General features: G+C 46.0%; 1 protein-coding gene across 1 annotated transcript in view; it reads right to left on the bottom strand.

The window, feature by feature from the left end:
- LOC111147109 (UBA domain containing 2) overlaps positions 1–23,550 on the bottom strand; it is a 199,025-nt gene that overhangs the window by 11,017 nt on the left and 164,458 nt on the right. The window contains exon 8 of the mRNA XM_022503007.1: positions 3,350–3,472. Within this exon, the coding sequence (XP_022358715.1) occupies positions 3,350–3,472 (123 nt within the window). The remainder of the gene's footprint in view (positions 1–3,349; positions 3,473–23,550) is intronic.

Raw genomic sequence — 23,550 nt, 5'->3', positions numbered from 1 at the left:
AGGATCAAGGAGAATGATTCATCAGAACACCCTGAAGACTTCAATCACACACATTCTCCTGATTGCCATGTTTTGACATTTTTGTTTCAAAGTACAACACGAAGAACGGTCTCACCTTTAAATATCTCATACCCTCAACGGCTGCTCTGTGAGGAATGTGACTTGTACTTCTGGCAAGTAAACAGTAAGAGAACAGAATTCTACTTTTTACCTGAACTGGAGAGTAGCAGCTTATTTTTTAATCTGTTACCATCAATATCTTACAAAAGGCTGAATTATTGGGTTGTTTTCCTATCCATGGGAATACCATTTTTCTAGAAATTCTCTAATGGAGGCGGAAGAGAATGGACTCCCTCCTCCACCTCTCAGGCCTGAGGAGCTACTAAAATGATCAGCCTGAGTGAGAAGCTGTGAGGTTTTGGAAAACCTGGATCGATTCATCAGGCACAGTCAGCTTGTTTCTTTCCAAGGCATTTATGGTGGCCTAATCCAGGGTGGCAGCGGAAGCCCCGCCCTGACCGGGTGCCCTGGGTCTGAGGGACCCTGGCATAGTCTGGGGACAGAGGAAGTGACAGCCTGGACATTGTGACCAGCTACAAAATGCTGCCCTTTGTCTGATAAGAAAGCAACATGTGGGGGTGCCTAGGTGGCTCAGTGGGTTAAAGCCTCTGCCTTCGGCTCAGGTCATGATTCCAGGGTCCTGAGATCGAGCCCCACATCGGGCTCTCTGCTCAGCAGGGAGCCTGCTTCCTCCTCTCTCTCTGCCTGCTTCTCTGCTACTTGTGATCTCTGTCAAATAAATAAATAAAATCTTAAAAAAAAAAAAAAGCAACATGTGCAGAAGGAAATTTAGAAGTGCTGTTCCTGCAATGCCCTGAACTACTCTCACAGATGTTTTTAACCTTCTAGTTTGAAATAATTCAAACTTACAGAGAAGTTTCAAGAACAATAGAAAGAGCCCAATTACTCTTCATCCAGATCACTGTTACTCTGCTGCAGCCGCTTTCCGTCTCTACACACGCTCCCTTACTCCTTCCCGCAACAGGTGGGATGAGGCTGCGCACACCATGCCCCTTTACCCCTTGGTACCCGTAGGTGTACTTTCCAGTAAGAATATTCTCTTTCCTAACCACAGTCTGCAGAGATGCCATGTCCTTGACACTTAACATCGATACACGTGTATGGTCTAATCCACAGTGCGGCTGCACGGACGGACTCTCACATGTCCATTCACCAAAAACGTTTCCAGGGACAGAGCTCAGCTCGGGATCACCCCTGACCTGTCGTTAATGGGCCCCTTAGGCTCTAATCTGGAACAGCTATGACCTCAGTACTGTTGAAGAACACGGGTCAGGTATTTTACATACTATCCTTCAAATCGGGTTTATCTGCTCTTTCTTTATGATCGAAGTTTTGGGATTTTCTCTTTTAACACATAACTGATGTGTCCCTTCAGGGCACGCCCACAATGCGTCTTGGGTCCATTATTGGTCTTCTGATTCTGATAACTTGGCTAAGCTGGTGTCCGATTTCTCCACTGTACAGTTAACTGTTTTCCTCTGGTAAGTAATAAGCAACTTGTGGGGAGATACTTTGAGATTATATAAACAGCTTGCTCTTCTTCGTGTATTAATGATTTGTACTGATTTTTTGCTCTGATAATGCAAAACTATCATTTTCTACTACCATCCATCATCCCTTATTACATTCCTTTCCTTTGTGTGTGTGTGTATATCCATATATTTCCACATATCAGGATGAACTCATAGATTCCCCCCTGTCCGGCAGATTATATTAAGTACCATCCTTATTTATTTTTAAAGGATTTATTTATTTTTTAGAGAGAGAGAAAGACAGCGTGTGGGGGGGAAGTGGAGAGGCAGAGGTAGAGGGAGAGACAGTCTCTCTTTTTTTTTTAAGATTGTATTTTTTTATTTGACAGAGAGAGACAGAGAGAGAGGGAACAGAAGCAGGGGGAGTGGGAGAGGGAGAGGGAGAAGCAGGCTTCCTGCCAAGCAGGGAGCCCAATGCAGAGCTTAATCCCAGGACCCTGGGATCATGACCTGAGACAAGGGCAGACACTTAATGACTGAGTCACTCAGGCACCCAAGGGAGAGACAGTCTTAAGCAGACTCTGTGCTTAGTGGAAAGCCTGATGTGGGGCTCGATCTCACAACCCTAGGATCATGACCTGAGCCAAAACCAAAAGTTGCTTAACCGACTGTACTAGCTAGGCGCCCCCGTCCTTATGTATTTTGATACCCAAATCTTATGTGCCCAATTTGGTCAGTGGGACCCCCTCAAGCTGACTCTGGTGTCCTTGGGGCCTGTTTCCTTGGTTCTGGAGCACTTCCTTAATTCCTTGCATGGTGGTCCAGGTCATCTGTTTCCTTCACAACCCTGGGCCTGCATCCCACCATTTCATTTCTCTAGAGGCTCACTTCTGTCCATGGGCCAACATATTTAGAAACTAGATCTGGGCACTAAGTGCGGTCAGTGCTAATGGGATGGCATTGCTTCTGATCGCTTTAGGTTCACAGACTAAGACACATGTATGCCCGCCCCCTCACAGACTTAGTAAATCATGAGTTTATGCTGATACCTCTAATTCCAACCCAACCCCATAGGGTTCTTCCTTGCTCTCCGCTGTTCTGAATTTGTATTTTCCTTCTGCTACAGTAAGATCAACCTATTTCCTCACTTGCTCAAATCTACAATAAATACAACATAATTTCAGAATTGCTATACTCATACTACTGTGAACATAAACCTAGAAAGAGCTTTAGATTTCTTTGCAATTCTTTTTTTTTAACTTTAGACTGAGGGTATATTATGTTCAAAAGTCACTGAAATTAATTTTTCCCTCTCTCCTATGATTATGTTATTCACTTAAAATACAGTTGGGTTATTTATTCGTTTCTTTTTAGTTTAGGGTTGTCCCTATTGTTGATTTGCTTTTTGAATATGTAAAACATTAACCTGATTCCTAAGTCAAGACCATACAAAATCCATACCCAGAGAAGCACCACTCCTTCCCTGTCCTGTCTTGTTCTCTCCTAGCCCTTAGGGAGAACAAACGTCAGTAGTTTCCGGTATGTATAAAGTATTATAGATTTCAAAATAAGTGATCACAATTTTTTTTTTTCAAATCACACCTTCCTCAAACTTGTAATTCCCACAGTAGCCAAAAAAGGCCCAAGTGTCTATCACTGTTACCCTTAGCAGCTTAACTGTCATCTTTATATGCTCATGTTTGTATGTATTTATATGCTTGATTTATGTCTCGTTCAGCAAAAAGGCTTCAAGTGGGAAACAGAGGTTTAGGGGAAGGACTGGTGTTACTGATTACCTGTTCCTCAGAAACCTCGAGAGGAGGAGATGCTTGCTGCTCAGACCGCCGACCGTCCTGATAGTTTATATTCCGTCGCTGACGTAAGGGAGGGAAGAGACGATTCCAGTTGATCATTCCTCCCTAAAAACACGGTGATGAGACACAGAAGGAAAACTGGCTGAATCTTTCTCTTGCAATGAAGTCATACCCATAGATTGGGACAATATCATACTGCTCTGCTGAATGCAAGCAATCCAAAGCCTTAAGCGTCACACTGCCCTCCGGCCGACAGGATGACCCTGGCAGCCTGCGGGAGGAGCCCGGAGAGAAAGAAGGTAATGGCACTGCCAGAGGTATTTGTGCAACGTGGCTCTGGAAGACAACGGAGGACACACACAGATGTTCCTAACCTCAGCCCCACCGACCCCGTCCCACCTCCTCTGGCCCCTAGGAGCTTGGGGCTCTGCCGGACGGGACAGGGAAGATGACACAGAGAGAAGGCTGAGTCACTGCTGGCCACCAGGAACCAGGCACCTCCACAGCCGCTCTTTAAAACGCTCCTCCTCTTCTTTTCCTCCTCTCCCCCCTCCTTCTCCCTTTCTTCCTTCTTCTTTTAGTTAAGTGAGTTCTGAGCATGCTTACTAGAGGGAGTTTGCGGGTGGAGATAAAACCCAGCTGGAGGGATGGGGTAGAGCATGTGAAGGCAAAGCCACACACAGGGACAAAAGGTTTGGGAGTAGGGAGGGATCAGAACCAGCCTCCTGAGTAGCTCTATGGGTGACTCAGATCGATGGCAAAGTCATTTCTTGTTTATTCTATGTCATCAATGAAGAAAAAAAGCCACTATGTGATGAAAAGTGCACACTGCAGAATGCTTTTTAAAAATTCATGTTTTTAGCTATCTGCCAATATTTTAGTTTATCAATTTAAATCTCTATTTCTAGATTTAGGAAAATTGCAGACTAAGACAACATACAATTTTTCCTATTATGAATATCTAGAAATAGTAAACAAAATAAGAAAAACATTTCACTTGCATAGCTGAGCACAAAAGGAAGAAAGGGAGAACCCAAGGTGCCAGAAACAAACTCTGGAAAACGTAACAGTGAGCAAGGGTGGGGGGACAGGGAGCACGCCCTGCTAACATACGGCCATCCGTTCGGGTTCATGAAAGAGCTCCGACTCTCAGCTCACTACCTACATAAAGGCACAAGCCTCAAATGGCAACACCTTCAGTGAGAGAGAAGATGAGAAAAAAATCCAAAAGGCGTGCGGAGGGAGCCTAGCCTGCCTGAGAATTCAGAAATGAGAAATCTGAGGTTGGAGTTTCATAAATATGTGTTACCAGTTTACGAAGTTACCAGTTATGAAGTACCAGTTATGAAGTTACCAGTTCATTACCAGTTATGAATTTATGAAGTTACATAAATATGTGTTTTCAGAGCCCATCAAAAGTTACGTAAGAACTGGTTCTGGGATAGTGCTGTGCACACCCCAGGAGCCAAGCAGAAGCAGATGTAAGACTACACTTGAGGCCCACTCTCTCACCCCGGGATTACACGGGACTTACAGGTAAAACTCCGACTGGGAGTCACTTAGAATCCAAAATTCAAAACCCACGAGGAAAAAACCCATCACAACTGAGATTCAGTATGTGCAAAAAATAGGAGGATTAGATCCCCAAGAACCCATTTACTTGTTTGAGAGAAAGAGCACTCGCACAAGTGCGAGCATGAATGGGGGAGAACAGAGGGAGAAGCGGGCTCTCTGCCGAGCAGAGAGCCCGACATGGGGCTCCATCCCAGGGCGCTGCGATCGGGACCTCAGCCGAAGGCAGATGTTTAACTGACTGAGTCACCCAGGCATCCCCTGAAACTAAATTTATAACAATCTGAAAACAACTATAATTTCAGAAGTTTTAAAATGACTAAGATATAGAAGAAAGACTTTAAAAAAAAAGGTAAGATATTACTAAAAAAAGATTTGAAAAAAATTAGGGAAATTAAAAAGAGAGACATTATACAAAGTTGTTTTAGACGCTGGTACAAAGAAATTCAAATACGCTAGTGATAATAATACACATACATGGACAACTTCTCTATTTTGAAATGTCTCCTACCCACCCCCAACAAGCCTAAAACATCAGTAAAAACACAGACAACTTGATGGAAAAAGACGAAAAAAGAAGTATCAGAGAAGTACTAACAGAAGAAAGCTGACGTCATGTCACTATATCCCTGTCAAATAAATTAGGCCTCAAGGGCAAAACAGGCATTCCTGGAGATAAAGTCACCGTGATGCGTCAGTATTATTATTATTTTTTTAAAAATATTTCATGTATAGGGGTGCCTGGGTGGCTCAGTGCGTTAAAGCCTCTGCCTTCAGCTCAGGTCATGATCTCAGGGTCCTGGGATCAAGTCCTGCATCGGGCTCTCTGCTCGGCGGGGAGCCTGCTTCCTCCTCTCTCTCTCTGCCTGCCTCTCTGCCTACTTGTGATCTCTGTCAAATGAATAAATAAAATCTTTAAAAAATATATTTTATTTATTGATTTGAGAAAGAGAGAGGGAAAGAGAGCAAGTGAGCGGGGTGGGGGGAGGAGCAGAGGGAGAGGGACAGCAGACTCCATGCTGACCATGCCGAGCCCAGCTTGGGGCTCAATCCCACAACCCCGAGACCACAACTGAGCCAAAACCAAGAGCCAGATGCCTAACCAACTGAGCCGCTTGAGCACCCCACATAAGTATTATGTTTATAAACACAGTGGTGCCAAACTACACAACACAAAAATTAAAAGAACTAATAGAGGAGAGAAACCACCCAGACATGTATTTAATTTTTAGCATCTACTGATAGGTCAAGGAGACAAAAATTAATAATACAGAACATAAAAAGTTATATAAGTGGGTGTATACGGGTGGTACTCAGTATTTAGAGTGAAACAGACTGCATACTTTTTATTATATATAAAATATTTATAAAAGTGACTGCACACTTAAGTGCTATATGAAATGTCCACAAACAGCAAAATGTAAATACTTCACAGACTGTATTTTCTGACTGCAATGCAATTAAATTTGAAATCAATATCAAAATTAAAAATAATGTAAAACAAACAAAAAATTCACATACGGGAAATCAAAAATGGAAAATATCATAATGAATATTAGAATATAGCTAAAAGTGGATAAAATTGAGGGGCTCCTGGGTGGCGCAGTTGGTTAAGCATCCGACCATCCTCCTCAGGTCATAGTTTTGGGGCCGTGAGACAGAGCCCACATTAGGCTCCCCACTTAGCACGGAGTCTGCCTGAGATTCTCCATCTCCCTTTCTCCCTCTGCCCCGCTCTCCACTCGTGTGTTCATGCACGTGCACACTCTCTCTCTCTCTCTCTAATAAATAAATAAAATCTTTTTAAAAAAGTGAATAAAATTGAGACTACTACTTATCAAAGGTGGTGAGATATAACTAAACAGTTGATATAATTTTAAAATATTGAGCTTAAAAAAAATGAAGACTGACAAAGAGTTAAATATATTCAGTAAGTTAAAGAAAGTAATAATAATCTAAAGAAATTAGAAAGAATGAGAGCAGATGCTAATTGAGAAAGCCAGGAGCATATGTTAGTAAAGTGGAAAATAAAGACACAATAGAAGGAATCAATAAAATCCAATGTTGTTTTTCTTTAAAAAGATTTTTAGTTTAGAGAAAGAGAGAGAGAGCACGAGCGATGGGGAGGAGGAGAGGGAGAGACTGTGCTGAGCACAGAGCCCAACGTGGGGCTCGATCCCACGACCCTGAGATTGTGACCTTAGCGGACATCAAGAGTCAGACCCTCAACCAACTGAGCCATCCAGGCGCCCCGAAAGTTGGTTGTTTGAGAAGTCAAGTAAAATGGAAAGCCTGGCAACTGTGATGAGAAGACAAAGAAAGGATCATAAATAGTATTAGGAATAATACAAGAGATATCATGGCAGACAGTAAAAAAAATACAATACTTTATTCATACCAATAGGTTTGATGAAACAGATTATTTTCTAGGAAAATGTATTTACTACAACTTATTCAAGAAGAAACAAAAATTGGTAATCATTTTTGAAAACTGTTCAGGAGCATCTACTAAAGCTGCACACATGTGTCTACCTCTGCGACTCTGCTCCCAGACAACAGAATGCAAACGCACGTCCACCGAAAGGCATGACTAGAATGTTCTCAGTGCCACCACTTGTAATAGGCAAAGACTGGAAACTACCCAAAGGTGCACGAAGTCAGATGGATAAATTATGGTGGAATCACATAATAAAAAATTATACAGCAGTTAAAATGAACAAACTACAATTGTATGTAGCAATATAAATGAACCTCTCAAATATAATGTTAAATAAAACACAAGAAAGTACATTCATATAATTACTTTTATAAATGTTTACTTCTATGTATACTTCCAAAAAAAAGCTGCAAAAAGAAATAGAAAACTGGACTAATTTTACCCATTAATGTAACTGAAATAATACTGAAGAAAATCTACCCACCAAAAGTCTATAGGAGAAGTCTACATAACCTTTAAGGACATACTATCTTACAGACATTGTTCTCAAGAAGAGAAAAAAGAGGAATAGCTCCCCACTTCACCTTCTGAAGCTATATAACACTGCTTCCCAAACCAGACAAGGCCATTACCAGAAAGAAAAATTAAGACAATTTGTTTTTCCTTTATGGACAGATAAAATAATCCTAAGTAAAATATTAGTAAACTCAACCCAACGTTTAAAAAATAATCATCTTATCTGAAATAATGTACTACATTAGGATTTATCTCAGAAATCTCAGAAAATACAGTACTGTAATTCACACATTAACGGATTGAGTGCCTGTTCCACCTCTTACATTCAATACAAGTCATAGGATAAGGAGGCTCACACTAACCAACTATGAAAGAAAATGCAGAAGGATGAGAAGAAAAACAAAACTGCCATTATTTACACGTAACTCTCTTAGAAAAAGAGAATAAGAGAGTAAGAGACACAGAAGTATCAGTTAACAGTCTTCCACTGTGATCACTTAGAAAATTCAAGTGTAAAACATAACTATTTACCAATAGAAATAAAAACTACTAAGTACTTAGGAATTAAATCTAACAAAAGCTCTGTGAGTACTTTATGGAGAAAATAGCAAATGATGTGGGGAGCAAAGGTAAAAGATATTTTAATGAAACTTCCTCACTACTTATGGACCACGGACAGGTGCCTGGGACAGGCAGAGTGAGTGACCTTCCTGCAGGAACTCAAATGCCTCAATGTCAGTACTTTGCTAGAAGCAAAAGGCAACCTTAGCTTGACCTTAGCCCCACCTCCAGTATCCTTTTAGTCTTCTTTAGCAAATAAAAGTCCCTTTGGAAATTTCCTTTATCTCTACCCCCCCAAGATAGGCATTAGCAACCATCCTCTGAACATAAGGCACACTGATATCCACCCAGAAGGGTCTCAACGCAAGGCTTTGCAAGACAATAGGAAATGACCCTCAGGGTCCTGGCAACCTTGCTTCCACATCCCTCAGACACTTCAGCTATCCCTAAGCCCCTCCCAACTTGTAAGCATATAACCAGTCCCTTCTCACAACCCTAGTGCAGTTCTTTCTGCCCACGGATCCTATCCCCCAACTTTAATAAAACCATCTTTTTTGCACCAAAGACATCTCATGATTTCTTTCTTGGCCCTTTGCTCCCAGGGCCCAACATTTCACATCAATAAACTTGAATGAAGGGGTTGCCTGGGTGGCTCAGTTGGTGGGGGGCCTGCCTTTGGCTCAGGTCATGGTCCTGGAGTCCCGGGACGGAGTCCTGCATCGGGCTCCCTGCTCGGCGGGGAGTCTGCTTCTCCCACTGGCCTCTCTCCTCTCATGCTATCTCTCTCTCTCAAATAAAGTCTTAAAAAAAGAAAAAAAAAAAAAAACCACTAGACTGAAGATTATTGGAAGACCTAAGTGAAAAGACTCTGCACAGTCCTGTCTGCAAAGACTCAACACGGCGGTCTGTTCAGACGCTGTCGACTTCAGTCTGCAGCAAAGACCACTGGTTGGGTCTGAATATCCATATTCCCTTTTCTCTAAAAGTAGGGTTTTGTGTGTGTGTGTGTGACATGTGGTTCCTACAGTTTGCAGCCCCGCCGTGTGGACTCAGTTCTGCCAACAGTACTATGTAAAGAGAGGGGCAAACAGGACTTCCGGAAGAAGATGTCAGTGGTGCCCTTTCTCTCGGGTCCCACTTCATGGGTCCTACTTCTTCCTGGAGCTCAAGCAGCCTTCAGGGGCTGGGCGGCGGAAGCCCGGTACCCGGGACAGAACAGCAGCCAGAGAGGAGCCTGGCCCAGCCACGTCACTCCCCTGCCTCACCAGGCCAGGCCTGTCCACGTCAGCACTTCTTCCACATGAGAAACAAACTTGTGCCTTTACAAACTTTGTTGTTTTGTGTTTTCGGTCATATGGAGCTAAATCCAATCCTAACTGCTATAGACTCAAAATTCAAAAGTGTGTGGTTGTCTTTTTGGTGGAACTAGACAACATGAAGTTGAATTAAGGGCCCAACTAGACATGGATATTTTGAAGAAGTACAATAAGGGAGGATTTCCCACTCCCAGCACCGGTCCTAAATGGACTAGTAGATGGTAGTAATTAGAGTGGCATTAGTACGTGACAAACTATGCAAAGAAACAGGAGAGAGTGTCTGGGAATCAGAAGTGGACATTAGCACTTGGTCTATAATAAAGCAGACATTACAGGTCAGCAGGAAGAGGACACACCATTTAATGAACAGCAGTGGGATAACTGGCTTATGGAAAAAGAGAACATTAGGCCTTTACTTCATACTATATGCAAAAAATATATATTTATTTTAAAAATAAACTTAAAGATTTAGATGACACAAAGAAATAGAAAGATATTCCATGCTCATGGACTGGAAGAACAAATATTGTTAACATGTCTATAATACCCAAAGCAGTCTACAGATTTAATGCAATCTCCATCAAGCGACCAACAGCATTTTTCACAGCCAACCCTAAAATTTGTATGGAACCACAAAAGACCCTGAGTAGCCAAAACAATCTTGAAACAAACAAACAAACAAACAAAACGGGTGGTATCATAATTCCAGACTTTAAGGTATACTACAATGTTGTAGTAAGCAAAGCAGTATGGTCCTGGCACAAAGACAGAAACATAGATCAATGGAACAGAATAGAAAGCCCAGAAATGAATCCAAAATTGCATGGTCAATTAATCTTCACAAAGGAAGAAAGAACATACAATGGAAAAAAGACAAGCTCTTCAACAAAACTGGACAACTACATGCAAAAGAATGAAACTGGGCCACTTGCATATGCCAAACACAAAAATAAACTCAAAATGGATTAAAGACTCAAATATGTGACCTGAAACCATAAAAATCCTAGAAGAGAGCATAGGTAGTAAGTTCTCTGACATTGGCTGTAGCAAGTTTTTTCTAGATATGTCTCCTGAGGCAAGGGAAATGAAATAAAAAAATTAACTACTGGGACTACTAAAAAAAAAAAAATCTTCTGCGTGTGAAGAAAATAATCAAAACTAAAAGATAACCTTCTGAACGGGAGAAAATACTTGCAAATGACATTTCTGATAAAGGATTAGTATACAAAATATATAAAGAACTTACACAACTCAACACCAAAAAACAATCCAATTAAAAAAGGGTCAAAGACATGAACAGACATTTCTCCAAAGAAGACATACAGATGACCAACAGACACATGAAGAGATGTTCAACATCACTGATCATCAGGGAAATGCAAATCAAAACTATAATGAGGTATCACCTCATACCTGTCAGAATGGCTAGAATCAAAAACACAAGAAACAAGTGTTGGCAAGAATGTGTAGAGAAAGGAACCTTTGTGTACCACTGGTAGGAAAGCAAATTGGTTCAGCCGTTGTGGAAAACAGTATGGAGGTTCCTCAGAAAGTTAAGAGTAGAATTACCCTATGATCCAGTAATCATACCACTGGGTATTTACCCCAAAATACAAAAACCACTAATTCAAAGGGATAGATGAACCCCTATGTTTATAGCAGCATTATTTATAATAGCCAAATTTGCAGGCAGCCCCAGTATCCACTCACAGATGAATGGATAGAGATGTGGGGTGGGTGTATGAATAAAGGGACTATCTGTATCTATATCTATCTATCTATCTATCTATCTATAAATGGAGTATCACTCAGCTGTAAAAAAGAATGAAATCTTGCCATTTGCAACAATAAGGATGGAGCTAGAGTATGTTCTTTTTTTAAAGATTTTATTAATTTTATTTATTTGACAGAGAGAGTGACAGCGAGTGTGTGAGCACAAGCAGATGAAGTGGCAGGTGGAGGAAGAGGGAGAAGCAGGCTCCTCACAGAGAAGGGGCCCAACATGGGGCTTTGGGATCATGACCTGAGCCGAAGGCAGACGCTTAACATGGGCTTGAACTGCGCAGATCCACTTACACACAATGTTCGGATGAACACAGTACAGTTTAGGGTATTGGTGGGCTTCCAGTCAGCAACAGGCTATTAGTAATTAAGTTTTGGGGGAGTCAAAAGCGATAATGGGTTTTTCACTGTGCTGGCGGTCAGCGCCCCTAATCCCCACGTGTTCCCGGTCAAGTGCATAGGAATAGGTAATTCACACAAGAGGGAAGCCTGAGTCAATACAGGTAAGGAAAGATGTTCGACTCACTGGGATTAGGAAATGCAAATTAAAACAGCAGTGGGTTATTTCTCACCCACAAGACTGGCAGAAATAAAATGCCTAACAACACCAAGTATGGGGAAGCCGTGAAGGAAACAGAGACTCGGATTGTCGGTGAGAGTGTAGCTTGGCACAGTGTGGACAGCAACGAGTCCGGACTGAGGAACACTAAGGCTGGTCTATGACCCAGCAATTTCACTTCCAGGCAGCTGCAGGTGCCTAAGGTGGCAGTTTGGAGGGTGTTCTATGAAGCACTGGTTAGGACAGCAAGCAAGAAGATGTAAAAAAAAGTAACTGTCCAGAAGTAGGGACATAAATTAATAAATGGTTCTGTCCTATAAAGGACTATTATATGAGCAGCTGGAATAAAGGAACTAGATCTACCGAATAAAGCTTCAAAATACAAAGCTGAACGAACACAGAAAGTCACAGGAGAATATGAATATATAACGCCATTTACATAAATTTTAAAAATACTCAGAACAACAGGATACTACTGAAACGATTTTATGGATATATACTGGTGGTGGTTTTGCCCCCTGGGGGGTATTTGAAAATGTCTAGAGGCACTTTTGGCAGGGTGTGGGGGGGCGGGATGGTGGAGCTGCTGTGTGGAGTGAGCAGGGAAGCCGCTAGGCACCCAGCAAGGCGCAGGACGGAACAGTCCGGCCCAAAATATCCACAGCGTCTAGGCTGAGAAACTCTAACACGAAAACAGGTGCTAAACATACAAACACGCATAGGGTTAGGCCCCCACCCACCAGCTGCAGGCCAGTGGGAAAGGCAATGAACCTTTGGTAGAAACTGTAACATTTTATTTCTTTAAAGGGAGAGAGAGGGGAAGAGCAGGCAAAGCAAAACCAAACCCCAATCCCTCTGCTCCTGTGATGGCAAAAAAGTGCTTAAAAAGCAGAAAGTTACAGGAGCTCTAGGCTCTAGGATGTTTTGACACTAACTTGCTCTCGATGCAGGTTAACTACGAGCCTCTACAAACAGGAAACGCTTCCTTTACTTTGTCTTCTTCAAAAGCAATAACCACATATTTAAAAGAGGAAAAAGGAAACAGCTTGCATTTTGATCAACCGTTTTTATGAAATATCTGTCATTAGTGGTAAAGAGATTCTTCAAATGAAATAAAATTTGTTATGAAAATTAAAAAAATGACTGATTTTCCAGTTCAGAACTGTAAACGTTCGTAACACTTTATCAAGCGGACGCCCCGTGGACTAAACCCTACCTCTAAAGGCTTTGGCGGGTTTCAGGGCAGGCTGACGAGGCAGCGTGTACACTGAGAAGTATCTACACAGGGAAGATGGGTCACAGCAGCGCCCTAGTGGCTCTCTGTGGGCCACTCCCAAGGGAGGGTAGAAGCAATGTTCACGTGGAGCCCATTGTCTCAGGGGAAGGCAAGACATCTGAAATGGAAAAAATCAGGAGGTAAGGTGGACTAGAATTCAGATGGGCGCTGAGCAGCATCAGCTAAAGGGCCCAGCAGGTGCAGAGTGGGCACCTAGCAGCCGAAGCACAAGGGGAAAGCTTCAGAGAGGACGGGGGCTTCACTGAATTTGAAAGGACGAGGAGATGGGAGAGGAGAACCAGACACTTGTCAACCTGTTCAAAGAATAGGTTTATACCTGCTTCAAGGGACAAGGCAGGGAGCACTAAGGAGTCAGGAGACAGGAGCAGTCAGGCGGAGGCAGCTGAGGGACCGAGAGCAGTCTCTAGAGCCAGGTAACCTGAGTTCCCAGCCCAGCCCTGCCACTTCCGGTGCGACCTCGGGCCTTAGTCTGAGAGAAATTTCTCTGAGTCTGTTTTCTCTTCTAGGAGAGTAACACCACACTTAGCTCATAAAGACATTATGGGAAATAAATGAGTTAATACAGGGAAAGCATTTAAAAAAGAGCCTGAAAACTTTTTTTAAAAAGACTTTTTATTTATTTATTTGACAAACAGAGATCACAAGTAGAAAGAGAGGCAGGTGGGGAGAGAAGAGGAAGTGGGCTCCCCACTGAGCAGAGAGCCTGATGCGGGGCTCGATCCCAGGACCATGAGATCATGACCTGAGCTGAAGGCAGAGGCTTTAACCCACTGAGCCACCCAGGTGCCCCAGAGCCTGAAAACTTCTAAAAGTTTATTATATATATTAGCTACTGTCCCCACCTAATGTCTGCATTATGCCTTCCAGTGTTATTTCTTGTCTTGCGAACTCAACTGTGGGGCCCGTAGGGCTGTGACGGGGCGAGAACGGCGCTCCCCATGGCCTCCCAAGGCGGCCAGCACAGCTCGAGGCTTAGGGCAGCCCGCACTCGTTCCCCAGTCACAGAGCGAGATGCAGAACAATTACGGAGTGCACACGGTGAAGGTGATGGTTGAGAACACGCAGAAGTCTCTGGAAGCACCGCCCTCTTATCTGAGAAGGGCCGGTCGCTGGAGGCGAGGCACGCTGGATCCCCAGCTGCGGCGGCTACAAGGCCTCATCCGTGCGCGAGGCCCCAGCGTCACGCAGGCAGCTGGGCCCTCCGCTCTGCGCGGTCTGTGGCTGCCCAGGGACCCCGGCCGGGAGAGTCAGAGGGAGGCTGTGGGTTCAGTAGGGAGATGATAAGACTGCGTGATGTCTGCCTGAGGAGCAGAGGAAATGAGGCGGCACCCATGCTAGGAATTACTAACCCTCCACAGACCAGGACTTTCCAGTATTCTCCACGTCCCGGCACATAAAGGAGAAGACGTATCTGCATGACACTCTGGGAACAGACCACCAAAGCTGCCTGCAGCCGGCGGCCTCGTGGGCTGAGGGGACCCATATCGCAGCCCATCTGTGACTGTGACACGGTGGCTGGGAAGTTCTACCACAGAAAAACCAGCCTGTTTTAGTAGCACTAGTTAAGGTAAAAGCAGCATAATTATCTGGTGTCTACTAATGTAGCTGTTAGGACCTCAGGCAATGAAGCTAGAAGGAGAAGTTAGGTGGTGACCTGCCTTCTAGAAGCTCACTTTGGTCTTCGAACCATTCGTTTTTCCCTTTTGTTTCTAGGGTACCAGTAACACCCTTTACTTGATCCAGAGGAACCACCTCAGCTCTCTGCTAGAAACCCCGGGGGCACCGGGCCTACCAACCCTCCCGGCTCCGCTCTCATGGCCGCCCACTTTCTCGGTCTTTCTAGCTCTCTGGTCACGCCTTCTCAGTGCCCCTCGCAGCTGTCTTCTCCTACTCCTTTCCTTGAAATTCCAGGGCCCCTTAGGTTCTGTATGGGGTTATTCCTCTTCTTTTCCATGTCCCGTCCCCAGGTGCTCAGGCTTTCCTAGGGCTTTAGTCACCACACATGTGGTGGAAACTCTGAAGCCCCTACCTCCCAGTGCTGCACCCCACAGCTACACACCTGCCTCCTGGACACTCCCACTTGGATGTTCCAGAGACATCTAAGATGCAACATGTCTCAAACAACGTTCATCTTCAATCCCATGTCTCTGTGTCCCCAATCCTGGGGACTGATGTCAATACCCACCCACTTGCATGAGCCAGACCACTAGGCTCTGTCGACAGTAACTTCTCCATGTCTGGGAATCTCCACCAACCTCTCTCCATCGCACTCTCACTGCGCTGTTTCAGGCCTGCGTCAGGGTGCGGGGGCTCCACAGTGAGTTTCCCAAGATACAAATCTCACCAGGTCGCTCTTCTACTTCCCAGCCCTTCAGTGCCTCCCCACTGTCTTCCTATTAATCTTAAAATATTTACTCATTAATAATAATCACAAACTCATCATTTGCTAAGATAATATATTTTTACAAAAAAATAACAGTGCTTTCAAAATATATTTTCTATGAGGGCTGGTACATTCCTTAAGGACACGAAAAAGAATCTGTTCATGAGAAGAATCCGTTCAGGTGAAGATCTGCTGCAAATCTGTTAACAGTCTGACTTAACAGAAGATGGCTGGATTCTCGTATTTGCTTTTGTATTCAATTCTGTTGTACGTTACTTTGACCTCTAAAGTATATATAAAAAATCTGGCCTCAAATAGAATACAGTTAGGAAGAAAAAAAGCGAGTACACGAAGAGTCTTCTCAAATAATTGTAGACACGCTTCTCTGATACCACTCAGCAAGTCCCCACAGCTCTTCGGGCACAGTTGGCATTTCTTGCCATGGTTGGCCAGCGTCCTGTTCACCACTCCATTGGTCTTTCTCCACCTTCACATTCTAGACTCTTGCCCAGGAGCCTGCCCTAATCCCCCAACGCTCCTCTCCTATGCTCGGCTCATGTCCTTTCCGAGGACAGCACTGCACTGCGGGTCCGTGCTGACTGGCGGGACTCCCACAGTGGCCACAAGCCCACGAGGGCTGAGACTAGCCTCGTCTGTGTTTGTGCATCAGTCTCACATGTGCACACTTAACGAATATTGGCGGAATGAATCAACGAATGGAGCATATTGCGGAGTTAAGTTCTACAGGATTTTCATTAGCAAAGGCCTTATGGTTAGCTTTTACAGGGGAGCCCAGCAGGCTAGTAAGGGAGGTTTGGATGGAAGGGATGGGCGGGGCTTAAGCAAGGCACCTCAGAGAGCATAGCTCGCACGGATCCACTCTTGAAGGATAAGAGGCACGCTCTCACCGGGACACAGGGGCCAGGAGGTACAGAGAACCACTGCTGGGAGACTGGGGCGTGCCGGGGCAGCCACACATAAGCGGGTACTTGGAATTCCCCACATGGCTTCCAAGTGTAGAAGCTGCAGCTCGCGGTGTAAGTAGGAATGAGCTTTGTTCCTTCGTCTATCTTCTGTGGGCCACGCATGACAAGGGGCCAGGCAAGGTGGGCTGCGACACACACGGGAGCAACTCCTTCCCATACCCCTGAAAGGGCTCGGCGGAGATGACAAGCCAAAGCATCATGTGAAACCAAGCGAGAGGCCGTGAAGACAAAGTCTGTGACTTCGGCTCAGGGAGGCCACCTCGGCGGACTCACAGCTGGTGCCACGCGCTACTCGTGCGGAGGGGAGATGGACCACAGGCCATAGCCATCGGGAAAAGCTTCCTGGCAAAACTTGGAAAGAAGAAAAACCACCTCCCACCCCCCGAAACAGGCAAACTAGCAATCCACTCATCCCCTGGAGAAAAGGTGGGAGGGTCAACGGCGAGAATCAAGGAGCAGGGAAGCGGCCGGAGCCCACAAGTGCTACACCCCTGCACCTGTCCCCTGCTACCATGTCCTTCTGGGCCCCAGGCAGCAAGCATTTTAGCAGGTGTTGGGAGAAAATAATAAGTTAGAGGGAGACTCAGTAAGCACTTGAACAAAATCCCAGGCTACTTTTGCAGCTCTCGGTTTCACTTTTTCTTTGTGGTTTATGCTACTGACCAGTTTTGGGGACTCAGACACTTCATTTCATACCCTCCTTCTCGGCAAAACTGAGAGCACTTTCCACAGCAGTAAGATCAGGAGACAAAACACATGGTTTTGCTCAGTTTGGAGAGCCTCTGGCTTGGAAGGCCGGAGTTCCCGCCAGTCCTGCTGCTCTCGGCCCTGTCTCTTCTTCCTTTCTTGCTCTGGCGAGCAGAGCTCTGGAGGCCGCGGCCTCGCTCCATTCTAGTCTCGGGCTGGGTGGGCGAGGTCCAGGGGTGCCTGCCTAGGGACTGACCTGGGGTGTCAGTGAGGGGAGGGGCACAGAGGGACCTGAAGAGGCTACCGTCAGGAGGCTTTGTGACAGCCTAGGACACAGCCCAGTGGCTAGGCTACTGTGGCAAGGAGCACCGTGACTGGGGTGCGAGCCAACGGGCGTGCTCCCTGAGTTTCATGTGTTCTATGTGGTGACATTTCTCTTGGGAGGCCCCAGCCTCCTACCACACCTCTCTTACTTCTCCTGAGACATGGGTACAATTCTAACAAGTTAGTTTCTGCTTTAGCTGCAAACGTAAGAGATGGATTCTTCTTTTGCGGCAACAAAGCAAGGTCCCTGGTAAATTCCTGCTGGGGAGCCACAGCGCGGCAGGGGAAAGAAACTCTGGAAAAGAGCAGCAGGGCTCAGCCTCAGCTTCGCCATTTGCCCTGGTGACAGGCTCTGCTGCCTGCCCTTCGGGGCGCGAGGACGAAGTGTGGTACTGGGGGTGCGTGCTGAGCCACACAGAGCATTTTTGTCTGTCACTGTTTTGCAAAGGCTGGCTGACCAATCCCTCTCTCTCTGAATGGGGAAGTCAGCATCAAAGATGTCCCCAGCTTTCTGGGGTGGGGTGGTTTGGCTTCTGGTAGAGCAGGGGAACCCTCCGTCTCTTCTGTGAGGAGGAGCTGGTGGTGAGGGGTGGTGTGAGGGAGACAACACATGTCCCCAGACCCAGCCTCGGGCTGGGGACATTTGGTGAAGGAAGAGGACACCTATCTCTTGTTTGAAAGCTTTTTTTCTTAGTTTTATTTACATGCTCGTGACCACGGAACCCAAGTTATGGTAGGGACGGCACAGGGTAAGGACCTCAGCGCACCTTCCTTGAAAACAGGAATAAAAGCACTTTCGGTATGGAAATGACTGACTTCTGCATTCTTTTTTTTAAGATTTTATTTATTTATTTGACAGACAGAGATCACAAGTAGGCAGAGAGGCAGGCAGAGAGAGAGGAAGAAGCAGGCTCCCTGCTGGGCAGAGAGCCCGATGCGGGGCTCGATCCCAGGACCCTGGGATCATGACCTGAGCCGAAAGCAGAGGCTTTAACCCACTGAGCCACCCAGGCGCCCCTGACTTCTGCATTCTATCTTTCATTTTCCCCCTCTTGGCCTGCCAAAGTTCTGGTCATTTTTTTCCTCCTTAACTTGAGCTCTCCACAAAAATTATTAAAAGCCAACATTAAAATTAGTTCTGGTGCTTGTTACCGTAAGTGTTTTGATAGAACAAGAGAAACTTGTCAACAAATATGAGATTGGGGGGGCCTGCTGGCTTAGTTTAGCATCGGACTCTTGATCTGGGCTCAGGTCATGATCTTGGGGTTGTGAGATTGAGCTCTGCGTCAGGGTTCGTGGTGGGTGTGGAGCCCGCTTAGGATTCTGTCTCCCTCTCCCTCCTCCCTCTCTAAAAAACATAAATAAAAAATGAGATTGGGTATTACTCAAGATTTCCCCTCTTTTTACCTCTCCCCCCACAAAGAGGCCAACCATTTTCAGGTCTTCAGTGATCACATCTCGCTCCCTTACTGTCCTTCAAGCAGCTGAGAGTGCTTGGGTGGGCACGACCTTCCCTTCTGATGTTTGGTTGGCATCCAGAGAGCCTGGTGACTCCTGGACTCAGTCTCTCCTTTGTACATCAAACCCAGCCAAGTCTCAAGTACACTGAGCTTCCCTCCAAAGGGGGTGTGCACTTTCTAAATCCTTGTTGTTCTCCTCTGAGATTAAGCCAACAGCCTCTTGGATGACATCAGTGCTACCAACGCCGTCCCTGTCCAACATGCACAGCCCTGCAGGCAAGTGACATCACTGCCACCAACACCGTCCTTGTCCGGATACGCGCAGCCCCGCGGGCGAGTGACATCACTGCCACCAACGCCGTCCCTGTCCAATACGCGCAGCCCCGCGGGCGAGTGACATCACTGCCACCAACGCCGTCCCTGTCCAATACGCGCAGCCCTGCGGGCTAGTGACGTCACTGCCACCAATGCCGTCCCTGTCCAATACGCTCAGCCCTGCAAGCAAGTGACTTTGGTGCCACCAACACCATCCCTGTTCAATATGCACAGCTATGTGGGTGAGGGACATTAGTGCCACCAATACTGTCCCTGTCCAATATGCACAGCCCAGCGGGTGAGTGACATTGCTGCCACCAACACCATCCCCGTTCAATATGCACAGCCCTGCAGGTGAGTGACATCACTGCCACCAACGCCGTCCCTGTCCAGTATGCGCAGCCTTGCAGGCGAGTGACATCGGTGCCACCAACACCGTCCCTGTCCAATATGTGCAACCCTACGGGCGAGTGACATCACTGCCACCAACGCTGCCCCTCTCCGATCCATATACCAGGTGAAACTTCCTCGTAAGTCCTTTCACGACGCCCCTGCCCCCAGGGAGAATGTATTGTCCCGTTACCAGACCTATTCTAAGTTATTTCTTCCTCTCCCGTGCATGTTCCTTCCACTCACTGTGTCCACCCGAAGTGTGCCTGTCCCTAAAATTTTAGCCTTCCCTATTTCCTCTGACTGTCCTCACTGTTTGCACGGGACCCAGCTCTTGTTTTGGACCTGTAATTGGTTTCCTTTTGACAATCCATCCTTACTGTGCTTTCTCTCTCTCTCTGCTGAACTTCTAGAGAACTCGGTCAAGCTGCTGACGTCAGAGCACACGGACAGCGAGCCCAGCCTTCCCGGGTGTCAGCGCGAAGCTGGGCTGGATGACCCCGAAACACCAGCTGTCAGCTGCCCCTTCCTAGTCAGTACACTGAAGAATATCTTGACCCAAGCAGTTCTCTCTCAAAATGAGCCCAGCGGCCACCTGCGAGAGCCGCTGTGGGAGGCACGCTAGGGGACCTCCACTTCATCCTGTCCTGACTGCTCCTTGGTGCCGCCGCACTGGGCAGGGAGCTCTGTGAGCATCTCGGGCAAGCAGGCCTCCTGGAACTGCAGAGTGGACCGTCTCCCAGTAGGGAAGGCAGATGCAGACAAGGGAAGGGCTGTGCGGTGGCCACTCTCATCCCCAAGCCCAAGCTCGGAGCCACGAACTGCGCCTGCCTCTCTCAGTGCCTCCCCAACCCCCACCCTGGAATCCAGGCTCAGCTGCATGCATCGGTCTCTATCACTTTAAAAAGTATGGTCTTTTAAAAATCACAGTATCACTAATCTGTATTATCATCTCGGACAAGAGTCATTACTCACCGCTCTGGAAATTCCAGGGCTCCTCCTGCGTTATTCACGAAACCACATCTGTCAACCATAGAACCAGGCTGCAGGGTCTGAGCCCGGAGTGGGTTCCACGAAATTCAAGCCTTCACAAGACGATCAGAAGGATTTTTCCTGAGAAACTCCTGGGTAGTCCAATGATCCTTCCTGAGCTAGAATCATTTTCTGGTTTTGAAAACCCACAGGAATGGCTTTTTAGGGGGGGCAGGAAAAATTTGTAAAATGATTATGAGGATGATTTTTCTAAAATACCCCTGTTTAACATTAGGTCTACTTTGAGGGCACATCTCTAAATTCATTTGTGGTTTTAAAAAGTGATTAGTAGTGGCGCCTGGGTGGCTCAGTGGGTTAAGCCTTTGCCTTCGGCTCAGGTCATGGTCCCAGGGTCCTGGGATCGAGCCCCACATTGGGCTCTCTGCTCGGCGGGGAGCCTGGTTCCTCCTCTCTCTCTGCCTGCCTCTCTGCTTACTTGTGATCTCTGTCAAATAAATAAATAAAATCTTTTTAAAAAAAAAGTGATTAGCAAGTGATAAATTATTAAAAGGACTAGGACTGCTTATAACTTCTATCTCTCCAAATACTGACTATGCCCTCATGAGACTGTCCCACACTCTTCTTTCTCATGAAGGCACCAAGGCAGAATGGAAAAATAGAAATGATTTTCTTGAGGTCACTTAATGAGTCAGTCTTGGAGATGGATTAGAATTTAGATTGATCCTATCTTTCTCTTCTGAATTTTTGTCAAAAAGGTCAGTATGATCAATTAGCAAAGCACCCAAACCGTAAGAGCTTCTGCAAGGAGGTACAGATCAAGATAAACAGCTTGGCTTTAATTTCACTTGAAAACAGAGCTCTTGCACCTAATTTTCATTTAATTTGCAGATTTTTATCAACTAAGCACTAGTAACTTATTCCGTACCTGAGACTATACACTTCACACTCATAAAAGAAAAAAGTCATAAAAGAACCAGCGCTAACTGGTTAGAGATTGCTTTTTGACAAGGCAGCACAGCAACTTGGCGAGAATGATTTTTAAATCAAATTGCGCCAAAAAGTGAAAGAGCAAAGCTAAAAAGGAAAAGTGCTGAGACGCGTGCCGCGTGCCACGTGCCATCACGGCTGCCTGGGCTCGTCCAGGCTGAGCACCTGCCCCTCTGCATTCAAGGTGGACTCCTTTGCTACACACATGCACACACACACATGCACGTGCACACACGTGCACACACACACACACACATGTGAAGGTACAGGGATACCGTTTGCAAGGCCCCACTCGGAATGCACTTCCTGCACAAAGTACTCCTTAGCCCCCAGTGGACAGGCTGGGCGCCTCTCCTGGAAGAGCACGCCTGACATGCTACTCTAATTGTCTTGTTCTCCTCTCAGCTCGGGGAGAGGAAGGATCCTGCTGTGCTGTCTTGTTCACTGTGCTGCTCCCCAGAGCCTGGCGGGACCCTAAATACACCTTGTGGAAAGTAACTGTTAGTGGAAGTTGTAGTGCTGCTGAGGCCAAAGGGTGAGTAAGAAGCCCATCAGAGGCCTAGCCAGGGGAAGGGACAATGCCAGAAAGTCACTCGGTGGGACAGCACACGCTGGCACAAAGGTCTCTAGTGTATCTTGCTGTTTACACAAATCGAGAATAAGCACACACTGCAACATGGGTGAGCGGCCCACAGGGGACCAGACTGCAGACGGCTCCATTACATGAAGAGTCCAGAGCAGGCAAATCGAGAAAGAACACATTAGTGACTGCCTAGGGCTAGAGGTCTGGGGAGACTGAGGAGTGAGTGCCACTGGGCACGGTTTCTTTTTGGGGTAATAAATTGAACGTGCTGATGGTTACACAACTCTGTCCATATATTAAAAATCACTGAGTTGTACACTTACCACACACATTGTAAACCTGCGAGCATCTTTTCTTTTTTAAAGATTTTATCTATTTATTTGACAGAGATCACAAGTAGGCAGAGAGGCACGCAGAGAGAGAGGAGGAAGCAGGCTCCCTGCTGAGCAGAGAGCCTGATGCGGGGCTCAATCCCAGGACCCTGGGATCATGACCTGAGCCGAAGGCAGAGGCTTAACCCACTGAGCCACCCAGGTGCCCCCCTGTGAGCATTTTTAATACACTATTTTATTAAATTTTTAAAATTCTTGATTAATGATAGGAACACTCATGATTTGAAGGCCAGATATGACTCATAATAATGTATATGTTAGGTGTTACCTAACAACGGTCGCTGGGGTGGATAAGAGAAACAATTTTCACAGCCACAAAATGTAACTAAGAGAGGGTGAGAGGATCCAGCCCGCTTGGTTCAACTGAACACTGCAAAAATAACTGAGATGCATCCGTAAATAACGGTGAGCGGCCGTAGGCAGCAACATCTTTTTTCCTTGTGGGTCAAACAGACCGCTTACTCCTGAACACAGAGCTGACTGTCATCTAGGAAACAGTGGGAAGCCCAAAGAAGTAAAGAGGCAATGAAGAAATCAGCACCAACAGACTCCATCGCTTTCGTGGCAAAACCCCCACTTGGTTCACACCACGCACGGTGCACCCAGAGAGGGCTTCACCAGACCTCTGCTTCCAAGGGAAATG

The sequence above is a fragment of the Enhydra lutris genome, unplaced genomic scaffold (genome assembly GCF_002288905.1).
Source record: "Enhydra lutris kenyoni isolate GAN:26980312 unplaced genomic scaffold, ASM228890v2 scaffoldscaffold15, whole genome shotgun sequence".
Lineage (NCBI taxonomy): Eukaryota > Metazoa > Chordata > Mammalia > Carnivora > Mustelidae > Enhydra > Enhydra lutris.
This window is presented reverse-complemented; position numbering and strand designations above follow the sequence as displayed.